At 36.1% G+C, this 18,101-nt stretch overlaps 1 protein-coding gene across 1 annotated transcript in view; it reads left to right on the top strand.

Annotated features, from left to right (window-relative positions):
- The window catches only part of LOC135218390 (zinc finger protein basonuclin-2-like), a 163,137-nt gene extending 156,735 nt beyond the window's left edge, over positions 1–6,402 (top strand). Inside the window, 2 exon segments of the mRNA XM_064254685.1 lie at positions 606–1,583; positions 1,586–6,402. Of these exon segments, the coding sequence (XP_064110755.1) occupies positions 606–1,583; positions 1,586–4,132 (3,525 nt within the window). The 3' untranslated portion in view covers positions 4,133–6,402.
- Positions 6,403–18,101: the final 11,699 nt, after the last annotated feature.

Here is an 18,101-nt window from a genome sequence, read left to right as displayed (position 1 = left end):
CTCTCTCTCTCTCTCTCTCTCTCTCTCTCTCTCTCTCTCTTCTCTCTCAAACGCACACATCACAAAGGTCTGGACAAAGTAAAGAGTTCTAATGGTATATAAAATTTCATGCCAACCTTTTTCTAATGACAAGTGGTAGAAAGGAATAGCTGTACTGTATGTAATCTGTTAAATTTTGTCAGTAAAGTCCACAATGAATCGGGCGCAGATAATATTTTTACTATTTTCATATTATTATCAATACTGTTTGGCAAATGATAGTATGGGTTTTATAATCAGGCCCAAGACTTTTCACCTAACGAAAAAAGGACATAACTAAATGAATGCAAAATACTTTACTCAGAAAAAAACTTCAGCACATATCTGCAAGGATCCTAAAGAGAATGGTATAACATTGAATAATACCACTGACACACTTATCTGTAGAAATACTAAAAACTAAAAATCTGTTAGTTATTTTCATGTTTACAAATTGCCTTATTAAATTTCCGTAAATATTTATATCTCGTACCTCATTAAAATCACTTATCAGGTATTTTGCCATGATTTCAATAATAATCAGAAATAATTTGGATGTCGCTAAATAACTGTTTCTTCCTCTACAGGATCGGCAGGGGAACGTCCTGCACAGTTGGCACATGATGAGCACAGAGGAAGAAACCCTTGTATTGAGACAGTTCCTGAGATTTGGCGAAACTCGAGCCATTGCCCAACAACTTCTACATCATGATGCAGCTTCACCAAGACCAGATCTCCCACCCACTCACAGAGATTCCCTTCGAGATTCTCACAGGGAAAGGGAGGCTTTGCGAGAAATGCACCGGGACCCCATGAGAGACGCCCATCGGGAGTCTCTTAGAGACGTCCATCGTGACATGCACAGAGATCCACTACGGGACATTCACCGGGACAGTCACAGGGATGTGAGGGAAATGAGAGAAAGGGAAAGCCTAAAGGATGTTAGAGATTTTAGAGATGAGCTGAGGCGTGACGAACTTCGTCGTGACGATTCACGTCGGGAAGATCCTCACAGATCTCAACAGCCACATCTTCACCACCCACATCACCAACAACAAACACAGCAACCAGACCTTGGAAAAAATATGGATGCAGACATCAAAAAGTTTCTTGAGCGAACTAACATGTTATTTAATCCATTCATGCGAGGAGATCCTAGCACACTCTTACGGCCACCACCACCAGCGGGTCCACCTACATTGCATCCTGCACCTCCTCCTTTATCTGCAGTTTCCTTAGCATCAAACCTCTTTGCCGCCAATCCTTCTTTGGCTACTTCTTTGCTAACCAACCCTCAACTAGCCTCATCTGCTCTTTCTATGCTTCGCCTTCCAGTACCTCCTGTTTCTCTTCCTAATATTTCACCAAATGGGTCCCTCCCAAATAGCTTTGGCTCTCCTACCAGTCCTATGGGTGGTTCCCCACTGAATAGACTCCAGAGCATGCAGCCTTTTGATTTCAGGAAAGATCGTCAAAGCCCGAGTCCAGCACCCAGAGTGGAAACAACAATGGGCTTAAGTGCACACAGTAGTGGGGTCACTAGCCCAGCAAACAGCAGTGCTGGGGTGGTGGTAGTATTAGTGGTGGTTGCATCCAAGTCAGCGCAAACAGTGTGGGAGTAACCCCTTTAACTGCCACCACTGCACAGCATCCACCACCCACTCCAGTTTCTGTTAGCAGTGATCCACCCACCGATTACACTAGTGATGATGATGATACTGCCATATCAGCCTCTGCTACAGCTCTGAATTTAACTACCACATCCACAACAGTGTCAACTAGTGCAACACCAACTACTTTACCAGTTCCACCTAGACCTCAGTCACCAAGCAGTGGAAGACCTAACACACCTGGAAAAAGATCCTGGAATCCTATAAACTTAGGAACATCCCTGATTAACCCTGTAACTGGAAAAAAACGAGTGCAATGTAATGTTTGTCTAAAAACATTTTGTGATAAGGGTGCTCTTAAAATTCACTTCTCAGCTGTGCATTTACGAGAAATGCACAAGTGTACTGTAGAAGGATGTAATATGATGTTCAGCTCAAGAAGATCAAGAAACAGGCACTCTGCAAATCCTAACCCAAAACTGCATACTCCTCATGTGCGACGTAAAATTTCCCCACATGATGGACGGACAAGTGCTGCTCATCCCGTCTTGCCACACAATTTTCAAGGACTTCAACCTCCAGCAGGATTTCCACCACTCGGACCATTTCCTGGTCAGTTTGGTGGAGTAAACCCACTGACAGGCCTACCCTTCATTCCACCATCAGCAGCTGCCACAGAAGACTTACACAAGCAGGCTTTAGAATTACAAAGACGTACATTGGAGATGCAGCATGCTATGGGTAAATCTTCTTTAGATCTCAGTATGCGTAGTAGGGAAGATGGAGGGGGTATGTGGAGAAATGATTATAGTAGCTTCAATTCTTCAAACATCCAAGGTGAAGATGGCACTACAATGGATGGAATACAATCAGATAATCATGAAAGCAAACGAAATGATTTTGAAACTCACATAGATGATGATATTGATGATGATAGTATGAGTGTTGATACTCAAAGCGTAAGAGGTGAAGGTGTTGCAGCTTCACCCTCTGCAAATAAGCGTAAGCGTAAAAGTCAAAACCCAACAAAATTCGCCTTCAGGTTAGAAGATGATGACTTGATATCTACAGATGATGATGATGACGACGATGATGACAACGATGATTTGGATGACATAGATGCTAAAGATTCAGAAGAAGATAAGAATGAAGATAAAGAGTTAGATGCAATGAGTGATGTTGATGATGAAGATACAGAAAACACTATGAAAGAAGCATCCTCTTTAAATTCTGGTGATAAATCAAAGAGTGATAAAGACTCAGATGGGAGCACTAGAAAAGTTTCTTCCAGCAGTTACGATGAAGCTGTTGATACATCTAATGCTTTAAGGCATCTTGAAGACCTTTCTAAAGGCCATTTTGCACATCTCTCAAGTACAATGCCCCCAAACGCATCAGCGTCACTTGGCCTCCCAATGACACCCTCTGGAAACGGGGTGACATCGTCGAGTCCCAGGCCAAGTGACCGTGAAAGTGACAGGGACTCAAACCCAGGTTCCCCATCAGAGGATTCAGATGGAGCGTTCCAATTTGGAGAGGGTGGATTTCTGACCAGCCTGGACATCCCAATTGATAAGGAAAATCCAAGACGGTGCATAGCGTGTGGTAAAATATTCCAGAATCATTTTGGTGTAAAAACTCATTACCAAAATGTTCACCTTAAACTTATGCATAAATGTACAGTCGAAGGCTGTAATGCTGCATTTCCTTCAAAACGTAGCCGTGACAGGCACTCTTCGAATCTCAATCTGCATCGTAAGCTACTCTCTACTTCTTCTGATGGGCCAGGGTTCCCTGGGATGGGATTCCCTGGACTACCTTTCAACCCTGCCCTCAATCCAGAATTATTAGCACGTCTTTATTCAGAGCCTGGGACTTTGCCTCTAGGCCTTGATACCCTCAACTCCCACATCCCAACTTCCCTTGCTGAATCGTTATTCAATGGTGAAAGAGGCGGTACTGGTAACAACGGTGGTGGCAGCAATGGAAGCGGGTTACCTCCAGCAGCCCATCCACCTCCACACTTCTTTTTACCTAATCTTCTCCCTCACTTTGCTACCAATAATAATCTTCCAGGAAGTGAAAGGAAAGATCGTTCTAGTACTCCATCACCTCAGTCAACTACCCCAACTACAACTGCTACAACAACCAGTGTTCCCCCAATGGAGGTATCTTCTCCACCACAGCCTCAAGAACCAACTGCAACCACAACAACCACTGTTACTGGAGAAGAGCTTGAACAAGACTGGGTATACAACCTAGAAGATGATCTGCCATCACCAGATCGAGATGGAAACATGCCTTGTAGGTTTTGTCACAAGACCTTTGAGGATGGCATTGGTCTTAAGAGTCATTATGAAGATGTTCATGCCTCTGAGCTCTTCAGATGCACAGTAACTGGTTGCAACAAAGTGTTTAGCGCACGTCGTAAACGTAATGCCCACTCTCTTAATGAAGCTCTTCATAAGGATCTCCTAGAAACGGCAACAGCAAAGGATACGTGATGACTATGCCTCCTTCAGTTGTCTCTGTGGTCCCCAATCTTTTTTTCCTTTGTATAAATGTATAAATGTGCCAATGTTTCACGTCTTATTTATACGTAGTGGTGTTAGAGTGCCCAGTGTTGCCGCGTGTAAATAGCAGTGGCTCCAGCTCCCCAGAATCCCTGGCTGCCTCAGTGTAGGGTAGTGGCTCATCAGCTGCTTACTTAGTTAAGTGCCCCTGGTTATCTTCGTCTTCAGGGAGCCTGAGTGAACTAAATTAACAGAACTCCCCAGTGACTATCTTATGTATTGTGAGATTATAATGCCACCCATATTTCTGTGAGATATTGATATCAGACATTCTCAAGAAACGCCAGTGATACCCATTACCTGGGTTGTCAGTGACTTTGAGTGAAATTCTTTTAAGTGACTGACAGGGGCCTATGAGCCATTTTAACGCTGAAGGACTTAGAGCTGCATTAATGTTCTCAGGATTCTTTGTGAATCGTTTTGCATACCAGTTACTGGTATAGAGTCAGTGTTCTATTTCATTGTGTACTGTATTAACATTTTTTGGTTTAAAGTTACTGTAAATGTCGGTTTTATACTATGACTCAGTCTGTCATTTGTGTAAATGGTGCTATATTTTAGTTGGCACAACCATGTCTCCATTTACGTACAACTTTGATTAATAAGTTAATTTTTTTTTGTGTGTGATTATGAAGTCAGCGTCTTCCATTTTCTTCATTTTACGGCGTTCCTTTTCAGTGCTGAGGTGGGACACTCTGCTGAGGATACTCGTCATCTTCTGCAGGAGTACAATCTCATAAGAAATCACAACAGCATCCCGGTGATAGTGCCAATTATTTCTCCATTAGTTTAAGGAACACTCATCGATGACACCGATACTGAATTGTAGATCTTTAAAGGAGTACTTAAGGAAAGGCAAAAGAAAATTTACACTGCCTTTATTCTTCACTCTTTTGATATGAAACTAAAAAATATCCAATACCAACATTCCATTTTGAAATCTCAAGAGTACTGGTGCATAAGTACACGTACTTCTTAGGTTTAAAGTTCCTTAAATTCTTAAACATCTGATGATAGAAATTCCTAAAAAGTTTGAAGTGTCCTCTCGGATGAGTCCCACCTGGCTCTTTTAATCCTCCTGCAGAAGAGTTTTGGCTTAACGTTTCATTTTACAGATAGAATCACGCTCATTTTTTCTGATTTTATTTAATGATCAGCCAAGAGACTGTTAAACGACAATCAACAATGTGAAATTGCCAAAGAATAATTCCTCTCCTTTTTTTTATTACGTGAAATGTTCTCTTGACAAATGCTGAACAAATATTTTTATGTGCTGTCCCCAGTTTCACAAAACTGGAGCATGCAACGAAAACCATCTAAGTGAGATGTACGTAAGGTAGATATCTGTGTAGGGAATGTGGACTTAGCCACAAATCTCTTAGCCAACCCATCCCGGACCGATACAATATTTTTTCTTTCTTTTTTTCTAATGGGGGGAGGGGATCATTTGTTTGATATTAGTACCTTTTAGTCATAATCTAAGATTTTCATGAAAGATTAATGACTTTCATAGTTTATAGAACACTTACACGTATATCAAATCTAGTGTTTATAAAAGTGACAAACAGCCGATATTTTCTAACTTGTCGGTTCAGATGGTATGATAATCCTTCGAGGAAACCGATGGGAGGTTGGACCATGTTTCGTGTCTGGTCCGGAGCCTCCTGTTCTTCCTTCCTTACTTCCTTTTCTTCCTTTTTGCTCCTTCGAGAGACTCGAGAAGGCATTGCTCCATAATCCTTTCGCATGAGACCTCAAGCGACCTTGCCTTGACTCACAGGAGCTCAGTCAATCGCAAATATCCTTCAAATTGTACAAAAGCTAAATAAAATGTGTTTTATATATATTATCGTGTATCATATACGATATGGAAGTCCTTGAGTGGGAGCGAGTGAGTACTGAGGACATGTTGAGAGGATTACCTTGAGCTCAGCCTTTTCCAGTCTCTTTCAGACTTGCTCCCCCCTCCAAGCCCATAATTCCCCATCCCACCCACCCATCCATCCATCCACCCACCAACCCGAACCTCCCAAAATCTGAGCACCTTGGTGTAGGGGTTAGACCTTTGAGAGAGCCGCTTGCACAGGTTTGCTCCTTACTGTAATTAACTTCTAATGATACTGACAATTAAAAAAAGTTCGTTGTTATCGTCTTGTGCTATCTAGTTGTACTTGTTAATAAAAATAAATATGGTTATATGTGTTCGTTCTTTTAATCTGAGGTCCCCAACTTTGGTAGTCTTACTGCCACGTCTATATGGTAAGTAAAAATGAATACACACAAATGAAGAAAAAATTTTAATTACGAAAATAAATTCACAGAATCATTAAATAAATAGTTATTAAAATGACTGCATTTTAAAAACAAGAGCGAATCTTGTTCTCTTATTACACATGGATATGCATACGATCTTAATAACAATGTAGTATAATTTCAAACAATAAAAATAAAAAGAAAACAAAAATAAGAAAAAACGATAAAAACAAGACCATTACAAAAAGTTTACATAATAATAATAATAATAATAATAATAATAATAATAATAATGATAATAATAATAATAATAATAATAATAATAATAATAATAATAATAATAATAATAAAATAATAACAAGAAAATCATTAAAAGTTTAAAACATACGAAATAAAATTAAAATATCTAACAAAATATTTTTAATAGAAAAATATAAATAATTTCAGCAAAAACTAAGCAAGGTTTAGGTATGACGAGAATAATATATAATACTTTAAGAAGTTTACTTTATGGCACTAGAAAGCCTTGATGACTTACAAAAACACCTTCATTCCACCAAAACGAGGTGTTAAGGCTTCGTGCGCGTGCGCGCGCGCGCGTGTGTGTATGTGTCATTTATCCATTTTTCAGGTTTGTTTTGTTTCTTCATCCACCGCAACTGGTGTATGCTTTATAAGTAAAGGACAATATTTCGTTTGACATTTCACAAAAAATATAAGACCTTCGGCTAGAATATTAAGAATGCATTTTCTTTAAGCAAAGAAGGGTAAAAAAATCAGACTGTAAAGTACACAAAATCAGGAATGAGAATGAACCAGAACCATTCAGTGACGCCTAATCATGCTCCCACCAAAAACAACAGAAAACCAAATAAAAATCAGCAAAAAAGTAAAAATAAAATGGAATTTCGTAACAGAAGGAATGAAAAAATAGCATACACAAACCTATGCTTATACAAGAGTATCATGAAGAGAAAGATGCTTGAAATAACATACCACAATAGTGATCCTACTAATTAATACATATACATATACATACATACATACATACACACACATATAATATGATATATATATATATATATATATATATATATAATATATACATATCACACACACACACACACATATATATATATATATATATAGATATATATAATACATATATATATATATATGATATACATTACATATACATATACTATATATATATATATATATATATATATATACATACATACACGAGTTTATATGAAGATATACATTTCCCTTCTTTTATAACATATTACCAGACAAATTTTTGTACTGTAATTTCACTAATCAAATATTGTAATATAACTAGAAGTCCTCAGACATTCCTTTATAAAACAAATTACACTGCACTCAAAACTACTAAACATCTTCGGGATCTTAGAGGGTCTTCTGCCCTCTATGTAAAATACAGCACTGCATAATTGATATCTTCCCATGAACGAAAAAATCAGAAAAGGCGCATATAGAGAGCGGGTGAAAAATACAAATTTGACAACTGTCATTTACTTCCTTAGGCAAAACACCAATTCACAACAAGGAAGGGGCTAAGGAACTATATCTGATGGGACAATGATGAAATACATACACGTTTAAACAACCATTCGACTGAAGTGATTTATGTCGTACATTCAATTTTGCAATATAATGCTTTACATCTACTCATATTATTATACTAAGCGTACATATTCACCCAGGCACATAAAAATGTCAGACACATACAAATAAATACTTATATATACTATATACATACATATATAAACTGCAATAAAAGAAACCATCGGAAAAAAATAATTTTTCTAGATATGAATCAGAGACGATATTCAGAGGGTTACAGAAGCGATAGAAAGATACCACCTGATTATTATAAAACTAAAAACAAAATCACATTCCATGTTGTCGAAATCTCAAACCTACTACTGATGCTAAGGGAGCAAAAGAAATTTATCAGGTATGCTGCAAAAATAACTGAAAGCGGCAAAATTCCAATAAAAGACACGAGGAAAATACGATCTTACAGTAACAAAAGATTTGATTCAATATATATATAGAAAGACAAAGCATATATAGATGAAATAAATAAGTAAATATTCACATTAGTTTAAATAAACAATACTGATAAATAAAAATATGAAATAAATTTTGAATTCCTTACGAAATAGGTTAAATGTTGAGATTTTATTTCACATAGCTTAGCATGGATACAATAAGAAAAAAAGCATGTACTTTTTACCAGGAGAAACAGAATCTTCTATTTTATATAAGGATTCCAAAGTGATTAAAGAAAATTCTCGTTCTTTTATAAAAGGAAAATTAAGACGATTTTCAAGCTTTTCTGTTTACGACTACAGCTTAACCACCAGAAAATTCAAGGACTTCAACAATGAAGACAAACAAATACTACTTAAGGAATATGGGACTCCTGATGTCGGCAATTGGGACACTTCATAATTTCATATTTCTCGTGCAGTAATTGAGAAATCTCATATTTTCATTGGAAGTTGGATCAAGAAATCCTCTGATTTACAAAACATGATAAAAGAAAAGTGTATATTGTATCTTTTAATGTATATATTTGTGAAACTCTAGAAAAGAAGGAAAGAATTTTTATTCCCTATAAAAATATACCGAATGGGAAGGTAAAGAATGTCTGGTTTTCTACAGCATGGACCAAAAAAATAATTCATCTAAAACAGAAGATAAAGATTTTGGCATTTATTGCGGCTAACTACGTAATATGCCAATATCTATGTAAGCTGCTCATACAGAAAGAGAGAGAGAGAGAGAGAGAGAGAGAGAGAGAGAGAGAGAAGAGAGAGGAGAGAATGGAGGGATGGTTTTACGGCATTGGGGGAGTTTTGCCTAGTCGAGGCCCTGCTTTTTGATGGTATACATTTTGACGGAGGAATGAACATTCACGACTACTTTTTCTCTCTTCCCACCCCAGCTGCGTCCTACAACGGTCTTCTAACTACTAGGTAACTAATTCACTGCTTAGGTCAACAGAAGCACACTGGGCTTTCAAGGGGACGTACCCTCTGACCCTGTTCGTCCGCTTCTGAATGAGAACATAGGTCTTCCTGTTGTGAGCTGGACCCGCTACCAAGAGAGAGAGAGAGAGAGAGAGTGTGTGTGTGTGTGTGTGTGTGTGTGTCAAGTTCACAAGCAGACTTTCAGACATGAAAGATAATTGATTAGCAACTAAAAATTTAAGATAACGCCCGAGTCTTAAAAGTAAAATAACTATGTCAGAAAAATACAAAAACACCACACCCACACAATACAACAGGAGTGCTGTAATGGCAACAATGAAACTTTTTTTTTTATATAATAACGAAATCTAATAAACAAATTAATACAGTACTAAAATTGAATTTAAAAAGAGAAATAAATAGTAGTAAGAAATGAAATTCCAGAAAGTAGGAGGGCTTATTTTATAGAGTACATTTAACATACCATAATAATAATAATAATAATAATAATAATAATAATAATAATAATAATAATAATAATAATAACATGGCAATGGCTACAGAGGGGAGAACTCAAGGTAGAAACAGAAGGCATGCTAACAGCGGCACAAGATCAGGTACTAAGAACCAGATACGTTCAAAGAACAGTAGATGGAAATAACATCTCACCCGTATGCAGGAAGTGAAATATGAAAAACGAGACCATAAACCACATAGCAAGCGACTGTCCGGCACTTGCACAGAACCAGTACAAAAAGAGGCATGATTCTGTGGTACGAGCACCAACCTGAAGGAGAGATAGAAAACGATCAGGCAAAGATCCTCTGGGACTATGGTATCAGAATAGATAGGGTGATACAGCCAATAGACCAGACGTGACGTTGATTGACAAAATCAAGAAGAAAGTATCACTCATTGATGTCGCAATACCATGGGACACCAGAGTAGAAGAGAAAGAAAAAGAAAAAATGGATAAGTATCAAGACCTGAAAATAGAAATAAGAAGGATATGGGATATGCCAGTGGAAATTGTACCCATAATCATATGGACACTAGGCACGATCCCAAGATCCCTGAAAAGGAATCTGGAAAAACTAGAAGTAGCTCCAGGACTCATGAGTGTGCTCCTAGAAACAGCGCTCATACTAAGAAAAGTGATGGACTCCGAAGTAGGCAGAATGCAACCCAGAACCCAAACTAAAAAATACCATCCAGTCGAAGAAGATGACTGTGATAGACAAAAAAAAATAATATTAAATAAATAATAATAATAATAATAATAATAATAATAATAATAATAATAATAATAATAATAATAATAATATTAATTTTATACATAATGATTGTCAACTGATGTTTAAAGACAGGCTCATATAAATAAATAACTGTAAATATAGGAGCTTTCAAATTCGGTTTATTTCACTCTGGCGATGCATCGCGTGCGAAAAGCCAATGACAATAATACCCCTCAGCGGCCCAATCACGATCATAGGTGAATCTGGAGGGACCTTAACATCAAAGGCTTAAACAAACAGACAAATTGCTTAAATGACATAAGTGTGCTGTTAAACGAAAGTCATAAAGGTCCTCGGATGATAGCAATTGCCTGGGTTTAACCTCCAGGAGCCCTTCATCGCTTCATCAGTTCTTTCTTATAAAACATGTTCCAAAGATAAACAAACAATTTAGAGAAATAGCAGACTTCTCCTGTCAAGATCATTTTGCATTTATCAAGTCGATATCTGGTCTCATCGTGGTATTTTCTTACTTTAAACTTTTATTTCTGCAAAGCACTTGCATCTAAACTAAAAGAAAGAAGGAAATGACCAACATTCTTGTAAGTATGCACATGTAGATACATATCCATTCACAGCTGGGTCTACAGGCGGGTTGTTGCAGGCCAGATCTGAACCATGCACCTAGCAAATGCAACTCCATCGCACTATCACTAGGCTCTATCATTATCATTATACATGTATGTATATATATACACTTATATATAAATATATACATATGTATAGATATATATACACACACACACACATATATATATATATATATTATATATATATATATATATATCAGAGAAGAGAGAGAGAGAGGAGAGAGAAAGTAGGAGACGAGAGAGAGAGAGAGAAACTTCATCTGATCTACAAGAATCATTGATTACGCTGATATAAAGGTTTTATTATTTGGATCTTAAGAAGGAAGTTCGTCAATGATCTGAAATGGATTGATTGAACTCGAAGTTCAACAAAGGCGATACGCCTAAAACAAGGACTCTTCATTAGTACTAAACTAAACCATGTTTTTAAGTTCTTATGGAACAACGTCGCCACATCAGTTCACTATTCTGCAACTAACGGACCACATCTGTCTGCTATCTTTCAACAAATCAAAGTATAAATACCCTTAATATTCGAATACTACTACTACTACTACTACTACTACTAATAATAATAATAATAATAATAATAATAGTAATAATAATAATAATAACAGATTCCGTACATGCTCCAAAAAAGTTATAGAATAAACAAAACACATTCAAGTGAATGAATATAACACATATAAAATGCAGATAAAAGAACATTCATGACAAAAACAAAATACAATGAAAACAACTGAAAGAAAACATGAAATATTGGTAAACCTTTCCTATTGTTCAAAATACATTTCATGTGTAAATTGCAAGATGCACTGTACGCACAGAAATATTCAACATTTGTAGCGAATCCGTACGTGAGAAAAATGAAAGTGTAAAAAAATGAAAAAGCACAGATATCGTGATGGTAAAAGTCTACGAAATCAATATCAAATATTGTCCGGTTGCTAAGGCAAATTTAATTCAACAACGCTTTCACCTTCTTAATCGAAAAAATAGAATGCATTTCATATAGGAAAGAAGAAAAACACGCAAAGCATTTTGAACCAAACACGAAATGATATCATGCATGAATTATGTGTATGTGTGCGCGTGTATATATATATAGTATTATATATTCATAATATATCTCTATATATCTATATATATATATATAATGTGTGTGTGTTTATATATATATATTTGTGAATAATATACAAAATATAAATAGATATATATACATATATGTGTGTATATATTATATTTTGATTTGTTTCTTTTTATTTATATAGATTTTTGGCATTATGCCAAGCACTGGGGCAACTATTTGCCATTCAGCGCTGAAAAGGAAACTGACAGTAAAAGGTTTGAAAGGTTTAACATGGGGAAAACCGCGCAGTTGCACTATGAAACAATTGTTAGGAGAGGGTTGACAGTAAGATGGAAAAAAAAGAGAATATGAACGGAGGTACAGTGAAAGGAGCGAAAGTAGTTGCAGCTAGGGGCCGAAGGGACGCTGCAAAGAACCTTAAGTAATGCCTACATTGCACCGAATGAGGTGCACTGACGGCACTACCCCCTACGGGGATATATATTATATATAACATATATAATATATACCCCCGTATTATACTAGGGACCCAATATCAATGTCGCACTATGATTCATGCCTATAGGGCAAAAAAGATCGTACTAAAGTGACGTCTAATCATATTCTCGTATGCAACTTCAGTTCATTTGATTTCCTAATCTTAAAGAAACCTACCCATTTCATAATTTGCCCCTTTCAGTTTTTTACTGACTTCCAACTCAGGAGAACTTGTATTGAATATCTTTGTTCCCAAATAACTGAATATGCAACCTTATCAAATTAATCTCCATCTGGTGTTAATCCATTTTTTTTTTTGTTCTTAAGCTGTCTTCATTCCATCTGGTGTTAATCCATATTTTTTCTTCATTGATTCTATATTTCTTGGATTAATCTTGTCCCATAACTCTGCGATGCATGATGAATTCTATGATGCAGGTTTTGTAAATTTTGTGGTATTTTGCTGAATAAAATAGCATAGTTTGAGTATTCTAATTCTACCAAGTTTCTATCGCTAACGGATTACCATATGCAACCATTTTTTTAACCATAAAATCCAAGCGGAGGGTAAACAGCAAATATGCTTAACATTTCCGTGTATCATCCCAAAACAAGACTTCATCAACATCACATATATACTTTATATATATATATATATATATATATATATATATATATATATATATATATATATATATATATATATATAATATATCTATATATATATATATATATATATGCGTGTGTGTGTGTGCGTGTATATATATATATATAGATATATATATATATATATATATATATATAAATATATAAAATCTATATATATATATATATATATATATATATATATATATATATCAGGCACAGGAAATGCAAAAAGTCTTGTAGCCGACTTTCTTAAAATATATATAAAAATATATATAACGAAAGCCAAACCGGGCAAAAACCTTGCTTGTATTCAAATGGGAATTTTGTGAGTGCATGCAAACATATACGCATATAAAATATCACAAAAAAACGGGTGTCAAATTCGTTTCAAGGTTTAAAAGGGAAGAGGTTTATTAAAGCTCGGTTGAAGCGTCGTTCGTTAAGGAGACACTGACAAGGAATAACATTTTGAAATTAAGAAGAGCTCAGAGGAGACGACGGAAGGAAGTGAAGTGTACAGAACGAATTCAGATCTTGGACTTATCCGTAAACCGTGTCCTCCGAAGGATAATCGTTAATGAAATGTAGACAAATCTACTTTGGGCATACATTATAGTAATATACCCATACATGAATAATAATAATAAAAAAAGTAAGAAAGAGAGACAAGAAAACCAGTGAACTAGCTATTTCGCTGAGTGTACTCATCTTTTAGGAGAGCTGCACTATCTCCAAAACCAATTTTTAAACGGCGCATTAAAAGGAAACAGAGAGACTCTTAAAGATTCTATAAAAAATCAAATCATTTACCTATTTATTTACTAATATAGAAATAAAACTAAATGTGTCTGGAGTGGAAAGCAACAATTATTGCTTGTATTCAGTAGTTCAGCGGTGATAGCGTCTCAAGATTTACAGTGTACCTTTCTTTTTCAGACCTTGATTTTATTCCTAATCTTAGAAAAAATAAGAGAAAAGGTGACAATGATCGAATAAACGGCCAATGCTGGCCAAGATAAATTTTAAGACAAGAATAACATTTGAATTTTTTAAACTGCAATCAATCCCTAGACAAATCATAAGATAGTTCAATAAGCAAATTGTTTCATTTCATTGTTTTGAGCCATACTGCTGACAAATATTTACAGATGACTGCAATTATTCTAACGGACAAAAGGAAAAAAAAAAAGACGCAAAAACCTTGTGGCTACATATTAAATAAACACAATGAAAATTGATGAGGACCTGACCAAATTGTTATTATAGTTGTATAAAAATGAGAATCGCTTACATAGATCCTTGTTCTTTTTTTTTTCTAATTTTTGAGGAACAGAGGTTAAGTGTACAATCTAACCTTGGTTATACAGTGGGTAAAAGCCATCTGCTGAAAGATGCTGCACAAAAAGGCTGGCAGCACACAAAAGCATGCATTGTATATCAAGTCCTACACCTTGATGAAAATTCAGATCTACATCCAAACGAATCAGTTTTTTACGTCTACGTTTAATCATGCTGTAAAATAAATTAAGTCTGGGGAGGGGGGAATAATAAGGTAATACTGACTACATATTACACTCTGCTAATATGCAGCAAATACCAAAGTTTTGAACACCTCAAAATCGTATTTTTTTTATACAAATAAGGAGGAAATTAATAAAAAATATGGGTATTATAAGAAGTAAATTAGTATTTGATAATATACTGAATTTTTTTTCACAAAATATATGGCTGTATACTATGAAAAGGGCTAGTCAATGACTACTATTTTTGTATTTCGCGGACCGTTATGAGAATTGAATCTATTGTTTAACAACTATCTTAATCTTTCTCTCGGGATAAAACTCTATTATAGCGCATTGAATAATGTCAAAATATACAGGTAAACGGTAAATGGTAAGTAATGCTGACTGTGTAAGTTTCATTGAAAATATAAACTAACTATAGGTTGCAAACATTTTGGTATTTTCATTAGAAAGGAACATTAATTCAAATATGCTTACTAACAATGGTATACTCCGCCATTTAACCTTTACCTGATCACTATCTGTGGAATTCAAAGCAAACGTATAGTAGTATCTCTAAATCCAGACATGAATCTTTACGAATGCGATGGGCTTCTTAAACCTCCTGACCCTCATCAATAAGACGACAATATCGTTAATATCATCAACAACATATGGGAATTTTCCAGTTATTTGCTACCCCTAAAATCCTAAGGCCTTGGACAACCGGAACTATTACTATAATGGGCTTCGTTGACACCTGAATCCATGGTAATCCTGGAACATTTATTTACGATAAGGATACTAAGAATATTAGACTGCTTGATTACACACATATATGACTGTTCCGTGAAGTGAGAAAAATTTATATTTATAATTACAAATAATCCTGTCTGTGTGACACCACACATCTATTACAGACCCCCTTGCTGGCGTGACACTGCAAGGCGGCAAAAAAAAAAAATCGCCTTTATGACACTTAGGCAGAGCAGAAAGAATAATGGTGTAGCAATTTCTTGTGCATGTGTGAAAATGGCTGAAAACCAGTGTTATTGGAAATGCCTGAAAACCAACGTTTCTGAAAATGGCTGAAAACCAACGTTATTCAGGAACCTTATTCCACTTTTAATCGATCAAGTGATGGGGGGGGGGGGGGGGATTAAGCATTGAAATGACGCTGGCGTGTGGAAGACCCTAAGAACTGTGAAGAGGGGGTGGGTAAGATGGTCTCGTCTTACCCGATCTGAAATGCTTGACAACTCTTTAATGAGCAAAATGGCACTAGGGAGACTGAGAGTTAGGGGAGGGTCAAGTATTACGGATCGAGTTCCCACTCCTGTCCCCGGGGTCCACCGAAAAATCCGCTCCACTACTCCTTTAAGAGCAGAGTCCAGCGTGCTTAGAGATGGTCAGGGGATGGCAAATAGGGGGTAGTAGGAGTGGAAATGGGAGTTGTTGGTGTTGGGGGGAGTGAGGGAGATGAGAACTTGATAATGGGGCGCAGGGCAATAAAGATGGAGAAAGATAACAGGAGGGAGGAGCAGAAAGGGGGAAAAGATTTATGGAATGAGAAGTAAAAGAGGTTCTTATAAGAAGAAAGATATCCATTGAGAGGGCAAACGGAAGGGAATAACGGTGGAAGATAACAAGAAACACCAATTGAATGGGAGGAGGAAAGAAAGAATGAATGAGAGAGAGCGGCAGAGAATGAGAGAGAATGAGGCACATACACAGATAGAGACCCATGGAAATCTGACAAGAAGAGAAAAAGAGAGATAATAATAAATGAGACACAAGCAAGGGATAGAGACGCAGAAAGCCACCACACACGGACAGAGAGAGAGAGGAGAGAGAATGAATGTGAGATAAACAGAGATACGTAGAGATCACAGAGAGAGGGAAGGTGGCAAGAATGAATGAGGGATAAATACAGATACGGAGAGAGAGAGAGAGAGAGAGAGAGAGAGAGAGAGAGAGAGAGAGAGAGATTAACAATAAGACAAATGCTTCGTTTTTCTAGTTTTACAGCGACTATACAAATTCCCCTTTCGGAGACATCCTCTACAGCACTTAAGGCTTTATTGATTACCTTTTTTCCGACATGACCAACCATGAAACCAGGAGACATACGAAAATTTCTCATCCTTGTTGGAAGTTAACATTTTCCTAAAATAATTTTCTTGCGGTTATAAGGTACTGAGTTGGTAAACTTCCCTGTATATTTTAAAGCATAATAATAATAATAATAATAATAATAATAATAATAATAATAAATAATAATAAAAATTACATCCGACATTATTTTCTATCGATTTTCGAGATTTGTACAATCAACTACAAACTTAATGTGTGATAAAAACAAGAACAGCTGTGTTGATAAAGGTATATATCAAAACAATGAAAGCAGTTCTGAAAAGCGATTTTAGTTTTTGGAGGCCTAAAGAGAAACTTCGAGATCAAGACAGGTACCATCCACCAACATACCTGAGGATAGCACCCACTTTGCATCATCATCGAATCCAAGAATGCTTTCAATATTAGAAGACTATGTAGTTTTAACAGTATATGTTTACTGTTCATCTAAAGATTTTAACATAATTTATTTTCTTAGCTGTCCGAAACTCACAAGTAATCCCTCAAGACTGCTGAAAGTTGGATTATCAAAAAAGTTTTGGCAATATTCTAGCAGCATTACAACTGTAAACATTAAGTGGTCACTCTTTTGGTTAAATGAAGCGTAACAAAAGTTTTGCTCATACGTCAAGCTTACTGCAAATAACTTCACTAATAACAATAGACAGAATTTTCCATCTCTTAAAAACGGGCCCTCTAACTTTACATTCTCTAAAGCTCTATGGAAAGTCAAGAGTGATTCTCCTACTCGTAGAATTTTATCCAAAAATACTCAAGGTTTATTCTCCTTTGGTTTCCACTCAATACTACTCAATACTATCTAAACGGATTTATGGATAATGTTTAGAGGGTTGGATGGTTGGATATTTGTGATAAAGACTAAGCTACTGGGACACGAAGGCCATCGCCG

This window comes from Macrobrachium nipponense, chromosome 9 (genome assembly GCF_015104395.2).
Source record: "Macrobrachium nipponense isolate FS-2020 chromosome 9, ASM1510439v2, whole genome shotgun sequence".
Taxonomy (NCBI): domain Eukaryota; kingdom Metazoa; phylum Arthropoda; class Malacostraca; order Decapoda; family Palaemonidae; genus Macrobrachium; species Macrobrachium nipponense.
Note: the sequence above shows the minus strand (reverse complement) of the source record. Positions and strands in the feature narration are given on the sequence as shown.